The 14,421-nt window shown below is 40.8% G+C and overlaps 1 protein-coding gene across 1 annotated transcript in view; it reads right to left on the bottom strand.

Annotated features, from left to right (window-relative positions):
• The window catches only part of ESR2 (estrogen receptor 2), a 55,817-nt gene that overhangs the window by 11,300 nt on the left and 30,096 nt on the right, over window positions 1-14,421 (bottom strand). The window contains exon 6 of the mRNA XM_049611496.1: window positions 8,577-8,710. Within this exon, the coding sequence (XP_049467453.1) occupies window positions 8,577-8,710 (134 nt within the window). The remainder of the gene's footprint in view (window positions 1-8,576; window positions 8,711-14,421) is intronic.

Here is a 14,421-nt window from a genome sequence, read left to right as displayed (position 1 = left end):
AATAATTTTAGCACCATTGCATGTAATTATTTGCCAGCAGCATATCTTCTTTGATGAGGTATCCATTCAAAATTTGCCTATTTTAGTTCAAGCACCATCTAGTGGGAAGATCATTCTTTCCCTATTTACCTTGACACCTTTGTTAAAAATTGCTTGTTGTATAGGTCTATTTCTGGACTCTATTCTGTTTCAGTGATCTATTTTGATGTCAATACATGTTGTTTTCATTCCTGTGGCTTTAGAATAAATCTCGAAGTCCAGTAGTATGAGTCTCCCAACTTAGTTCTTTTTCAAAGTTCTTTTGTCTGTTCTAGGTTCATTACATTTCCCTACGAATTTAAGAATCTGTTTGTCAATTTCTACCAAAAAAAGCCTGCTGAGATTTTTATTGGGACCAAATTGAATCTATAGATGATTTTGAGGGGAGCACTGACATCTTAACAATATTGAATCTGCTAGGCCATTAACATATCTCTCCATTTATTTACAATTTATTTAATTTCTCTCAGAAATGTTTTGAGTTTTCAGTCTCAAACCTTCTGTCAAATTTATCCCTAAGTTTAATAATTTGTAATGCTATATAAATAGTATTGATTTTAATTTCAATTATCATTTGTTAATTGCTACTATGGTAGAAATACAATTGATTTATATATATTACCCTTTTATCCTACAACCTTAACCCATTTTTGGAGGGGACAATCCCTTGGTATTATCTACATCAATTAGCATGTTATCTTTCTAACCTAAGCCAAAGTCGGATCTTACCAACTGAGCCACCCAGGTGCCCTGCCAAAGCAATCTTGAAAAAGAAGAACAAGGGCGCCTGGGTGGCTCAGTCGGTTGAGTGTCCGACTTCAGCTTGGGTCATGATCTCGCAGTTTGTGGGTTCGAGCCCCGCGTCAGGCTCTGTGCTGACAGCTCAGAGCCTGGAGCCTGCTTTAGATTCTGTGTCTCCCTCTCTCCCTCTCTCTCTCTCTCTCTCTCTCTCTCTCTCTCTCTCTCACTGCCCCTCCCCTGCTCATGCTCTGTCTCTCAAAAGTGAATAAACATTAAAATTTTTTAAATTAAAAAAAAAAGAAAAAGAAGAACAAAACTAGAGGTATCACAATCCCAGACTTTACATTATATTACAAATTTGTAATAATCAAAAACAGTATGGTACTAGCACAAAAACAGACACATAGATCAATGGAACAGAATAGAAAACCCAGAAATAAATCCACAGTTAAATGGTCAATTAATCTTTGACAAAGGAGGAATGAATGTACAATGGGAAAAAGATACTCTCTTCAATAAATATTGTTGGGAAAACTGGACAACTACATGGAAAAGAATGAAACTGGACCATTTTCTTATACCATACACAAAAATAAACTCAAAATGGATTAAAGGCCTAAATGTGAGACATGAAACCATAAAAATCCTAGAAGAGAGCACAGGCAGTCATTTTTCTAACATTGGCTGTAGCAACATCCTTCTAGATATGTCTCCTGAAGCAATAGAAACAAAAGTAAAAGTAAACTATTGGGACTACATCAAAATAAAAACCTCTGACAGCAAAGGAAATAATCAACAAAACTAAAAAGGCAACCTATTGAATGAGAGAAGATATTTGCAAACGACATACCCAGCAAAGGGTTAATATCCAAAATCTATAAAGAACTTATGCAACTCAACAGCAAAAACCAAACAATCCAATTTAAAAATGGGCAGAAGACATGAGCAGAATTTTTTCCAAAGAAGATATATAGATGGCCAACAGACACTGTGAAAAGATGCTCATCATCACTTATCAGCAGGCAATGCAAATCAAAACTACAATGAGATACTACCTCACATCTGCCAGAATGGCTAAAATCAACAACACAAGAAACAATAGGTGTTGGCAAGGATGTAAAGAAAAAGGAACCCTTAGGCATTGTTGGTGAGAATGTAAACTGGTACAGCCACTGTAGAAAACAATAGGGAGGTTCCTGAAAAAGTTAAAAATAGAACCACCCCATGATCCAGTAATTGCACTACTGAATATTTACCCAAAGAATACAAAAATACTAATTCAAAGGGATACATGCACCCCTATGTTTATTGCAGTATTTACAATAGCTAAATTATGGAAGAAGCCCATGTGTCCATCAAAAGATGAATGGATAAAGCGCAAGGACGCGCACACACACACACACACACACACACACACACAGGAATATTACTCAGCCATAAAAAGAATGAAATCTTGCCATTTGCAATAACATAAACGGAGCTAGAGAATATAATGCTAAGTGAAATAAGTCAGTCAGGAAAGATGAATAGCATATATTTCACTTATATATGGAATTTAAGAAACAAAACAAATGAACAAAGGAAAAAGAGACAGAAACTAAGAAACAACTCTCAAATATAGAAAACTGATGGTTACCATGGGGGAGGTGAGTGGAGGAATAGGTGATGAGGACTAAGGAGTTCACTTGTCATCAGTTCACTTGTTCACTCAGTGCTCAGTGATGAACACTGAGTAATGTACAGAATTGCTGAGTCAGTATATTGTACACCTGAAACTAACAGAATATTGTATGTTAACTACACTGGAATTAAAAAAAAATTAAACATTAAAAAAGTAAAAAACAAAGTATGTACAAATCTGGGATTATTAATTCCTTAAATGTTTGGTAGCATTCTCCCAGAAAAGCCATCTGGGCCTGGAGTTTTCATTATGGGAAAGTTTTTAACTACAAATTCAACTTCCTTAATAAATATATGGCTACTCAGCATTTTAAAATTTCTTCTTGAGTAATTTCTGTCTTTTAAGGAATTTTTCCATTTCATCTAAGTATTCAAATGTATTGGCATAAGGTTGTTCATAATATGACCTCATTATTCTTTTTAATATCTGCAGAATAATAATGTCACCAGTAATGTCACCTCTCTCACTCCTGATAGTGGTAATTTGTGCCTTCTTTCCTTTAATCAGTCTGCCTAGAGGCTTAACAATTTTATTGTTCTCAAAAAAAATCAGCTTTTGGTTTCCTTGATATTGCTTTCCTTTTTTCTGTCCCATTGATTTCCACTCTAATCCTTATCATTTGTTTTCTTTGGCTTACTTGGAGTTTCATTTGCTTTGCTTTTCCTAGTTGCTTAAGGTTGGAAGCTAAGGTCATTAATCTGAGACCTTGCTTTTATTTTACTATGGGTCTTGAGTGCTATAAATCTCCCTCAAACTATGGCTTTAGCTGCAACCCACAAATTCTGCTACAATGCATTTTCATTGTAAGTTAGTTCATAATATTTTCTAGTACTGCTTTTGATTTTTGTCTGTGATCCATGGGTTATTTAGATGTATGTTATCTGGTTTCCAAATGTTTGGAAATTTTCCAAGACCTTTTTATTAGTGGTTTCTAATTTAGTTTCACTCTATCAAAGAAAATCCTTTGTATGACTTAAATCCTTTTTAACATATTGAGACTTGTATTATAACTCAGAATATGGTCTATCCTGGTAAATATTTCATGAATACTTGAAAAGAACATATTTTCTACTGTTGTTGGTTAGAGGGTTCTATACATGTCAAATAGATCAAGTTCGTTAACGATATTGTTCAAGTCTCTATATTTACTGATTTTCTGTCTACTTGTTCTGTATTGATAGAACTAACAGAGGGACATTAAAATTTCCAACTATAACAAGAGATTTGTCCATTTCTCCCTGCAGTTCTGTCAGATTTTGCTTCAGATATTTTGACATCCTCTTTTTAATGCATAAATGTTTAGCATTTTTATGTCTTCTTGACAAATATACCCATTTACCATTCTGAAAGAAACTTGTTTAATCTTTAAATAAAACCATATAAACAGTGTGGAGTGGTTTGCATTGTTTGTTTGGTCTCAAAGTGCTTTCTCAGTCTGCAGGATATTTTACTGTCCCTCTTCCACTTCCTAACACAGATATAAATCCCATATAGCTATAAATTTCACATTTAGAAATTCAATTTGTGTGTATTTCATATTTGCCATGTCTCCTCTAAATCTGCTCATGCTTTCCTCTACCTCTTAGACGTTTGGAAAATAGTTATAGTAATTATTGTTACTAAACTATTGTTTTAATGTTCTTGCCTACAAATTCTATCATCTGTATCATTTTGGGGTCTTTTCCAGTTTATTGGTTTTTCTCCTTATTATAGGTCATGTTTTCTGCTTCTTTGCATGCTTGCTAACTTTTGATTGGTTATAAGACATTGTGAACTTCACCTGGTTGGGTATTGGATATTCTTGGATTCTTTTAAATACTCTTGAACTTTGTTCTGTGATGCAGTTACATACTTGACAATAAATTTCATCCTTCAGGTGTGCTTTTAAGTTTTGTTTGGTAGGATCAGAGCAGCCTTTAAGTCTAGGGCTAAGTTCACCTCACTACCAATGCAATACCTTTTTGGATACTACATCCAGTGTCCAGTATATTACAGTGTTTTCCTGCTGGGTGGTGAGCACATGAACTATTCCAGCCCCTGTGTGAATGCTAGGGATTTTCTGTCTGCTCCTTTCTGATGGCTCTTTCCCTGTCTTTGGTTAGTATCCTCATAAGCATGAAGTTAATGCTCAGATGAAAACTTGAAGGGCACCCGCTACAGATCTCCAAAGCCTATGCACCCAGCTCTTTCTCTCCAGTAGTCTCCTCCCCTGCAAATCCCAGCTGCCTTGACCTCCCCAAATTCATGACTCTGTCCTCCCTGTGCAGGGAGACCACTGGTGTCTATTTGGGTTACCTCTCCCTATGGAACCTGGTAGTTGGCTCTAGATAGTAAACTGGGTGATCCAAGAGTTCATTTCATTTGTGTGCCTTCTCTTGGGGATCACTGTCCTGTGTGGTCTGTTGTCCAATGTCCAAGGTCTATTTTGTATATTCTCCAGTTTTTCTTTTTCTTTTTTTAAATTTAAGGTGGGAAAGTAGATTCTGTCCCTATTTTTAATGTAACGCTACAAATAATCCAAAACAACAACAGCAAAAGCCTATACCTTCAAATGCTTAAAATCTAGCACACAAAAGACCCCTCTCTCCTGACAATGGAAATTTCCCAGGAGAAACAGAATCCCGTTTTCCTAAATGCATTTGACAACTGTTTTGACTACCAAGTGAGAAAGGAACTTTGTTAAAAGAAGATTTCCTAAATATAGATTGAGTATAAACAAATTCTACTCAATTTACCACCACAAATGGTAATTACGTCACATGCCTGACTCACCCTCTATAATTTTATGATGGCAGTTCTGTCAGATGCTGCAGAAGGGACGCTGTAGCCTTGGTCTTTCCCATTCGCACAGATGATACTTCTAGCTTTCACAACAACACAATATGATGTCTCGGAGGCTAAACTGACAGTAAGAAGCCTTGCCAAACAGAAGGCTTTCTACTGCAAAGTGGTGTAACAAGAAGCACATGGCTTTGCAAGGAGCACTTTGCTTCACAGAAAGGAGTTCTAAATTATTTCCAAAAGTAAGAGAAGCCCCATAATCTAGCACTTGATAATCCTCCTGTGCCAAGATGGGAATGAACTTTTCAAGCAACAAAGACAGAAATCACAGCACACGTGTGACGTAAGGTCTGTAGGTGGATTCAAAGAGATCAGGAAAAGTCCATTTTCTTCCACGATCAATTTCAAAGATCTCAGTGGGACGTACTCTATACACACATCACCTTAATCGCTGATGTAAGCCTCGTATTATGTTGTAAAAGGTGAATGGTACAAATGTCAAGAAGGTGCCAGAAGCGCCAGAGCATTTAGGAGTCTTCTTTGGCTTTCTCTACAATTTTCATTTGTCCAACAGTTGACCATTTCTATTCACAAACTGTTTTCTGGAACTGGGGTGGAGAGTGCACTGGGTATAGGGGAAATGCCCTGCTAGGCAGGTAGGGCCAGATTGAAACCCAACTGGGAAGTACATAAAGGTTGTCTTCGGGGTCTCTATATCTCCTTCTTCATTTCCCCCCTTCCCCTCCCTCAGGACTGACTCTCCCTGCCCAGATCCAGCCCTCTATCTCCATGCTCCATGCCAAGGCTCAAGAAGCACTGCTCTGTATGTCTCCCTTTCCCTCTCATCAGATCTAGTGCCAGTGGCCAACAGTACGCGGGGGTGTTAGACACGCAGGAGAGTGTAGGTTACAGAAGGAGTGGGCAGGTGCCCAGAAGGTGGCCACAGGGTCTGCATTGAGTTTTGGCTTCAGGAACTGCTGCTTTGGATGATTTAAAATAAAGTGGCATCAAACGATCCCAGAGATTCCCATTGTTTCCAGCATGAAGTTGTAAGATTGGATAAAATCTAGGTAGCAAAGCCCCATATGATGCCCAAATGAAGTTATCCGTAAGTCATCAGTTGGAGGATTAAAACTTGCATATACAAAACAACAACAACAAAAACTTGCATACCCATATTATTTCAGAAAGAAATAAGCCAACGAGAGTAAATAGCTAAGCAAAGCAAGCAATACCAGGGACAGGAGCTGGGCCAAACACCAGGTAGGTGGTAAACTAAACAGTGTCAACACTACATAAAAACTTAGAAATGTGTACAAAATAGCACAACTGTATTTACTGCAGCAGTGTTTATGATGGCAAAAAAAAAGCTGTAATTAAGTAAAGGCCCATCAAAGAAATGGTTGAACAATTCAGACAATGTCCTCACTCAAAGAATGAGTTAGACCTCTCCTAGCTGACCTGGAGGTATTTCACAGCATTTTGGAAAGTAAAAACCCAAGACACAGAGAAGTATTTGTATATATAGGTATCCCAACTTTTAAAATTATGCTAATTTTTTAAAGTGAGGTTTTTTGTTTTTGTTTTTAATTTTAGAGAGAGAGAGAGATAGTGTGAGCTGGGGAGAGGGGCAGGGGCAGAGGGAGAAAGAGAGAGAATCCCAAGCAGGCTCCACACTCAGCACAGGGCCCCAAGTGGGGCTCAATCCCACGACCCTGGGATCATGACCCAAGCCGAAACCAAAAGTTGGACACTCAACCAGCTGAGCCACCCAGGTTCCCCCTAACTTTTTTTAAATAGGGGGAAAAAGCTTATCTATGTGGATATTGGAGGGAGGACGTATTATTTTAAAAGATTATTAGAGGATAGAAGAAGGTATAAAATCTATCCTCTGGTTGTTAAGACTAGCTAGTTGGTGTTGGGCTGGAAGGGTCAAGCCAATAATTAGATGAAAGTAGGCCTCTTTCAAAGTCTTTATAATTTTTAACATAAGATGCTCTGCTGTTTATGTAAAATTATACATATAAGCCTGTGTGTGCATGGGTATCTCCCTCTCTGTGTATGTGTGTGTGCGAATATCTATCTACCTACCTACCCATCTCTACCTACGTACCTATACATCTATCGAGAGCTGTCTGTCTATCTATCTATCTATCTGTCTATCTATCTACCTATCTATCTATCTACAGAGAGCTGTTAAAGATTGGTCTCCAAACTTATGGTGGTTATCTTGCCCAGGGGCGGGGGGAGATTCCTGGTGATTTTTTTCTTCCTTGTATGTTTTTCTTGTTTGAATGTTTACAAGAACCAGGTTTTACTTATATAATAAGAAAAGAGCAGCAACACTACCACACCCATGTACCTCAGTGCCTCTCTCATTTCTCACTTCGAACCCCGATGTTTCCTTCAAGTCAGGCCCTTCCTCCCTGGCCCCTCCACAGCAAGTCCGTTCAGGCTCTCATTGTCCCTGATGACTCTGTGTAGGCCCCTGCCTCTGTCTCTCCCCTCTCCAGCCAGTCCTCCACGTGGAAGCCACAGTGATCTCTACAGAACGCTTCTCTGTCTGTGATACTGCCCTGCCTGGACCTCTTCTAGGGCTGCTCAGCACCCCAGGGGCAGTTCTCCGCCAAGGTGTGCAGTGTAATCTCTGGTACCACCCTGCACAACCATACGCACCTCCCTCTGCTCCTCTGCACAGCCTGCAGCTCCTGGCCCTCCTTTCATTCCTCCTAGTGCTTCCCTTGTCCCGCCAATGTATGCCCATCCCTGAAGACGCACTCAAACCGTGTTTCCTTCTGCAGCCACTCTTGTGTCTCTCCTGGTTTCCCACAGCACTCTGTACCTACTCTATTAGACCACCGATCACTGCTTTTCATAATTTGTTTTCTCTCTCTCCCTCCCTAGACTGTGAGCTGTTGGAAGGCAGGACTACATCTTCAATGGCTTTACCAAATGAATAAATGAAATCAATGAATGAATGAATCTGTAAAAGCAAAAGAGTAAATATAAATGCGGGTCAACCATGTAAAATGCCTATATAAACAATGAACAAAGCTGTAAAGTAAGTATTTTAAAGTTCTTTTTTTTTTCTTTTCCAGCTTGAGCCACTTTTTAAATTACTGCCAGTAATTCAGCCAGTGAATAATTCACATTCAAGTTACCAAAAGTTAACTACTGTTTCAATCCCTAGAAAATGAAACAGAGAAGTCAGAAAGGAAGCCATTTTTCCCTTTTTAAGTAAAATAAGAAGTTTGATACTGTTCTTCCCACCAGGCTAGTTCTAGAAACAGCATCTCTCCCCCATAGAACACAGCCCAGCTGTGTGGCTACTTACTGGAGTTGAGGAGGACCATGGCCTTGACACAGAGATACTCTTTGTGTTGGAGTTTTAACTCACGGAACCTTGAAGTCGTTGCCAAGAGCATGTCGAAGATTTCCAGAATTCCTTCTACACATTTCCCCTCATCCCTACAAAAGTTTGTTTGGAAATTTAAGAAACATGCAGCACTAGGCAACCAGCAAAAGCAATGAGTATTTTCTTGTTAACCTCAAATTTCATCTTGAACACCCTTTAACTCTGACAAACCGGTAATGAAAGCACATCCAGTGATATAAAATTACTAGAATAATCTTCACATAGAGAGGATAGGGAACTTCTATAAATTCCGACAGCAAACATTTGAATAAATGCTACTGAGACAAAAGTGTGCATTAGAAATGCATTTTCCTTCTACCCACGCACCAAATGTTTCCTTAACAGATTGCCGTTTCTGTTGATCATTTTCCTTCCTAGACCATTTCGGCCAACCAGCCCTAGTTACGACACACGTTGCTAAAATGAGACCTTCCATGATCCCATCAGAAGACTTTGAAGGGCTAATGAGGAAGACTGAATGATACTGAAACAATCCTTCATACCGGAGGGCTTAACTCACTTCCTGGAGGTCATGTAAGAAACTGGTGGGGCAACTAAGAGACATTTAACGTAACTTGAAAAAAAGCCAAAGATGGGGCGCCTGGGTGGCTTGGTCGGTTGAGCGTCCGACTTCGGCTCAGGTCATGATCTCATGGTCCGTGAGTTTGAGCCCCGCGTCGGGCTCTGTGCTGACAGCTCAGAGCCTGGAGCCTGTTTCAGATTCTGTGTCTCCCTCTCTCTCTGCCCCTCCCCTGTTCATGCTCTGTCTCTCTCTGTCTCAAAAATAAATAAACGTTAAAAAAAAAAAAATTTTTGAAAAAAAGCCAAAGAAATCACAATGCGAGAAGACAGATTAGAATCAGGAAAGGAAGGTAGAAATGGAAATATGCACATTTTTGACTTGCCAAAGATTATTTTTAAGCAAAGGTTTTAGACAAACTTCAAACCATATAATCAAAATTCTTTTGAACATTCATAGAAATGAATTTTTATATGCGTACTTTTGAAGGAAGTTACTTGAACTGTATCTGGAAAATACCAGCTTCAGTTCACTCCAGCCAGACACACATTATTCTGCCTCACTGCTCCCCCCAAAATCTTCTATTATCATCAGCCATAGTCATTGGAAGCCCTTGACAAGCAGTTAGATGATTTTCCCATGAAACTTCATTTGCTTCTTAACACCTGCAGAGCATGATGAAGGAGAGCCTGGCAGAGGTGGGTGTCTGCGGGTTTCATCCTTAGTCTCCCACGCAGCCCCTGAAAGGAACCTGAGATCTTCAGAGAACTGACTGTTCCCTCTCCTCCTCCCCCCCAACCCCAAGCCAGGACGTTTCCAGTGATGGCGGTGGCTGGAGAAAGGGCCTCTGCGGAATCGAAATGGAGCACCAATGGCGGTGAGTCTTTCCCACTGGGTTCTGTGAAAGGACAGCAGCTTGCCAGGATCCTGCATTCCACAGCATCCAAACCCTCGCAGACTCACCTGCACAAAGCTACAAGCAAGCCCACTGCAAGTTGCAAACAAATATGGTAACTTCTGCAACCACTTGAGGCTTTCCGAACATGCACAGGTTAAGTGATAAAACGCCAGTGCCTCCTAGAAGTCACTCATAGGGAAAGGCCACCTTGGAGAATCAGCCCTGGGCAAAGGGTGCCCAAATCGGTAGGAAACCTCCAAATCTCCCCTCCTCCCACCTCCCCTGCTCTGGGCTTTCCCAGGCAGCCAGCTGTAAGTGTCCAGTAAGGACAATGCATGCTTTGCACGTAGTGAAATACCTATTCCCTGAAGGCCCCTCATGCCACATGATCAAATCACTATGATTGGGAACAATTATTGGAAATCGTAATTGTTGGGCTTGAGGTTAGCTGATGCTGAATAAAACTGGTTCTAAAATGTCTTGGGGGGTCAGGGGCACCTGGCTGGCTCAGTCTTTACAGCATGTTACACATTTGTAATGACTATTTTAATGATCATTTCTTTATTTTTAACAAGAAGAGTGCACATGCATGAGTGGGAGAGAGGCAGAGAGTAAGGGAAAAAGAGAATCCCAAGCAGGCTCCCCTTCAGCACGGAGCCCAAAGCGGGGCTCAATCTCATAACCTTGAGATCACAACCTGAGCTGGTATCACGAGTTGGACACTTAACCGACTGAGCCCCCCAGGTGCCCTGAGCATGTGACTTTTTTTTTTTTAAGTTTATTTATTTTGACGGGAGAGGGGCAGAGGGAGAGAAGGAAAGAGAAAGAATCCCAAGCAGGCTCTGCACTATCAGCGCAGAGCCCAACAAGGGGTTCAAACTCACAAATCTCGAGATCATGACCCGAGCCAAAATCAAGACGACTCACCGACTAAGCCACCCAGGCGCCCCAGAGCACGTGACTCTTGATACCAGGGCTGTAAGTTCATGCCCCACGTTGGGTGTAGATATTACTTTAAAAAAAAATCTTTGCAGGGGCACCTGGGTGGCTCAGTCAGTTAAGGGTCCGACTTCGGCTCAGGTCATGATCTCACAGTTTGTGAGTTTGAGCCCCGCATCGGGCTCTGTGCTGACAGCTCAGAGCCTGGAGCCTGCTTCAGATTCTGTGTCTCCTTCTCTCTCTGCCCCTCCCCACTGTGCTCTGTCTCTATCAAAAATAAAAAAAAATTTTTTTTTAAATCTTTACAAAACTAAATAAATAGGGGCACCTGGGTGGCTCATTCGATTAAGTGACCAGCTGTGGCTCAGGTCATGATATCACAGTTCGTGGGTTCAAGCCCCATGTCGGGCTCTGTACTGACAGCTCAGAGCCTGGATCCTGCTTTGGATCCTGGGTCTTCCTCGTTCTCTGCCCCTCCCCCACTTGTACTCTGCCTCTGTCTCAAAAAATGAATAAACATTAAAAAATAAAATAAAATGAAACTAACAAACTAAATAAACAAAACAAAATATCTCTGGGGACAAAAACAAAAAGCCCCCCAAGTCCTTCATTGATTAACAGTTTGGCTCTTTTCTTTGAGACCCAGTCAGAGGTGGGGGGTCATGCACATGTAGATGCATGCATACTCACACCACTCCCAAACAGTATGATAAGAGGATTCATCTGAAATCAAAACCATTTTGTGCAGAGGTTGCCACGTGTACCTAAAAACACATCCCTAAGTATTGAAACTAGTATAATTTCCTCATTAAAATGCATGCCATTTTTTTAAAGTTTATTCTGAGCGAGAGAGAGAGAGAGAGAGAGAGAGAGAGAGCGAGCGAGCAGGGGAGGGGCAGAGAAGGGGAGAGAGAGAGGATGCCAAGCAGTCCCAATGCAGGGCTCAAATTCATGAACTGTGAGATCCTGACCTGAGCTGAAACCAAGATGCTTAACTGACTGAACCACTCAGGCATCCCAAAATGCTTGCCATTTTAAACACAAACTCATATTTCAAAAATGGAGGGAGGGGCACTTAGGTGGCTCAGTCAGTTAAGCATCTTACTCTTGATTTCAGCTTGGGTCATGATCTCAGGGTTTGTGGGATCGAGTCCCACATCAGGCTCCATGCTGACAGCTTGAAGCCTGCTTGTGATTCTCTCTCTCTCCCTCTCTCTCTGCTCCTCTCCCACTCATGCTCTTTTTCTCTCTCTCAAAATAAATAAATAAACTTTTTTAAAAAATGGAGGGAGAGTTTATATTCTAGAGCATCCTAAACCCTGAGAAATGCTATAACTCACTGTAATCAGAACATGTATACCTCATGGAAAAAGTGAATCTCTCAATGAATTTTAAAGAATCAGGTTTGATTGCTTTTATTAAATAGATGTGACAGCCAGCCATTTCATTCAAGGGGTGGCACGGTTAGAATATTTGTATTCACTTCACAGGCTGGAGAAACCAGGTAATTTTTGTAGACAATAAATGAGAAATACAGGAAATATGGGACAACACCTCATAAATGACACCCTACTAAAGCTCTGCCTTAAAATGAGTCTTACAGAGGAAGGACTTTTAAATACTAAGTTAATGAGATCTATTACTCTTATTTTATAACTATGGAATGAACTGAACTGGGCGTAAGGAATTAGGATGGGGGACACCTGGGTGACTCAGTCTGCTGGGCATCTGACTTAGGCTCAGGTCATGATCTCACGGTTTGTGGGATCAACCCCTGCATCAGGCTCTGTGCAGACAGCTCAGAGCCCGGAGCCTGCTTCAGATTCTGTGTCTCCTTCTCTCTCTGCCCCTCCCCTGCACACACTCTGTTTCTCTCCATCTCTCAAAAATGAATAAATGTTAAAAAAAAATCTAAAAAACAACAACAAAAAAAGAAATTAGGATGGGATTAAAAGATTTGAATTAAAAAGAGAGAACAGGGCACCCGGGTGGCTCAGTCAGTTAAGCATCTGACTTCAGCTCATGTCATGATCTCAGTTTGTGAGTTTGAGTCCCGAATCAGATAAGCTTGAGCCCCGCTTCAGGTAAGCACGAACCCCACTTTGGGGGAACACAAGCCCCAATTCAAGTGAGCCCTGCTTCCCTCTCTTTCTCTCTCTCTCTCTCCCCTCCTTCTACCCCTCGTGGGATTTTCTCTCTCTCCCCCTCTCTCTTTACCCCTTGCTCACTTACACGCTTTTTCTCTCTCAAAAAAAAAAAGAGAGAAAGAACATGATTTGAATTTTAAAATACTGAAACAATCCATCAGTCAAACCAACCCACTCATAAAAACTTACTTTTGCACACCATTTGTCCATAAACTAGGGCTAAGTAAAGGTAAAATTAGTAACTACATGTGGAATGTCTTATTGTGTGATAACCACTCCTTTACAAAAGAAAAAGATTCTATTTGATCCCAACGACAAAATGTTGAATGAGTGGACCTGGCTTTGGGTGCACCATTTTGTACCCACGTTCATATCTGGTGGCAGCACACCTGTGGCTGGAGACCATAGTTTACTTCTGTGTCAGGGCAACAGGTTGGGGGCTTAAAGCTTAACACATGGAGAAGACTTAAATTTTGAACAGAAATGAAAATTACGTGCGTACCAAAGGGAGATGAAATTTTTAAAGTGAAGATTCTTTGGGTATCTTAAAGAAAGTCGACATACAAAGAAATAATGTGAATGCAGACTCAGTACACGCACAATGATACGAGTGCACGGAACTCCATACGCATCCACAATGAGGGACGTGCCCAGATCCAAACTCCCTCCGATTTTTAAAAAAATTTTTTTCATGTTTATTTATTTTTGAGAGAGAGAGACAGAGTGCAAGCAGAGGAGGGGCAGACAGAGAGAGGGAGACACAGAATCCAAAGCAGGTTCCAGGCTCTGAGCTGTCAGCACAGAGCCTGACGCAGGGCTCGAACTCACGAACCGTCAGATCATGACCTGAGCTGAAGTCAGATGCTTAACCGACTGAGCCACCCAGGCGCCCCTGAATTTTAAATAATACTTAACATTAGACCGTTTCCTGTTGATGCCAAGGACATGACATGTCTTAGCAGATACGATTTTTCCAGCAAATAAAAGCTCAGATTCTGTGGTAGATCCTCACATGAATTTGTGACTCTAGTAGTTACCAAGAGAACTACCTTGTTAGAAATAAGCTGAGATAACCGGTTCTTCCTCTCATCCTCAATAGGTCTAAGTTTTCTCACTGCAGAAGCCTCAACAAGAATAAAGGGAAATAGGAATTGTTGCCTCAGTCTCCACAAGTGGGCTAATTTAGTTATATTCACAGCTTTAATGGTCACACCACCACGTGAAGGCACTCTGATGGGACAGTCTGCCAAAAGAGAGCGA

This window comes from Panthera uncia, assembly GCF_023721935.1.
Source record: "Panthera uncia isolate 11264 chromosome B3 unlocalized genomic scaffold, Puncia_PCG_1.0 HiC_scaffold_1, whole genome shotgun sequence".
Classification (NCBI taxonomy): domain Eukaryota; kingdom Metazoa; phylum Chordata; class Mammalia; order Carnivora; family Felidae; genus Panthera; species Panthera uncia.
The sequence above is the reverse complement of the archived record's forward strand: the minus strand, read 5'-3'. Positions and strand labels throughout refer to the sequence as shown.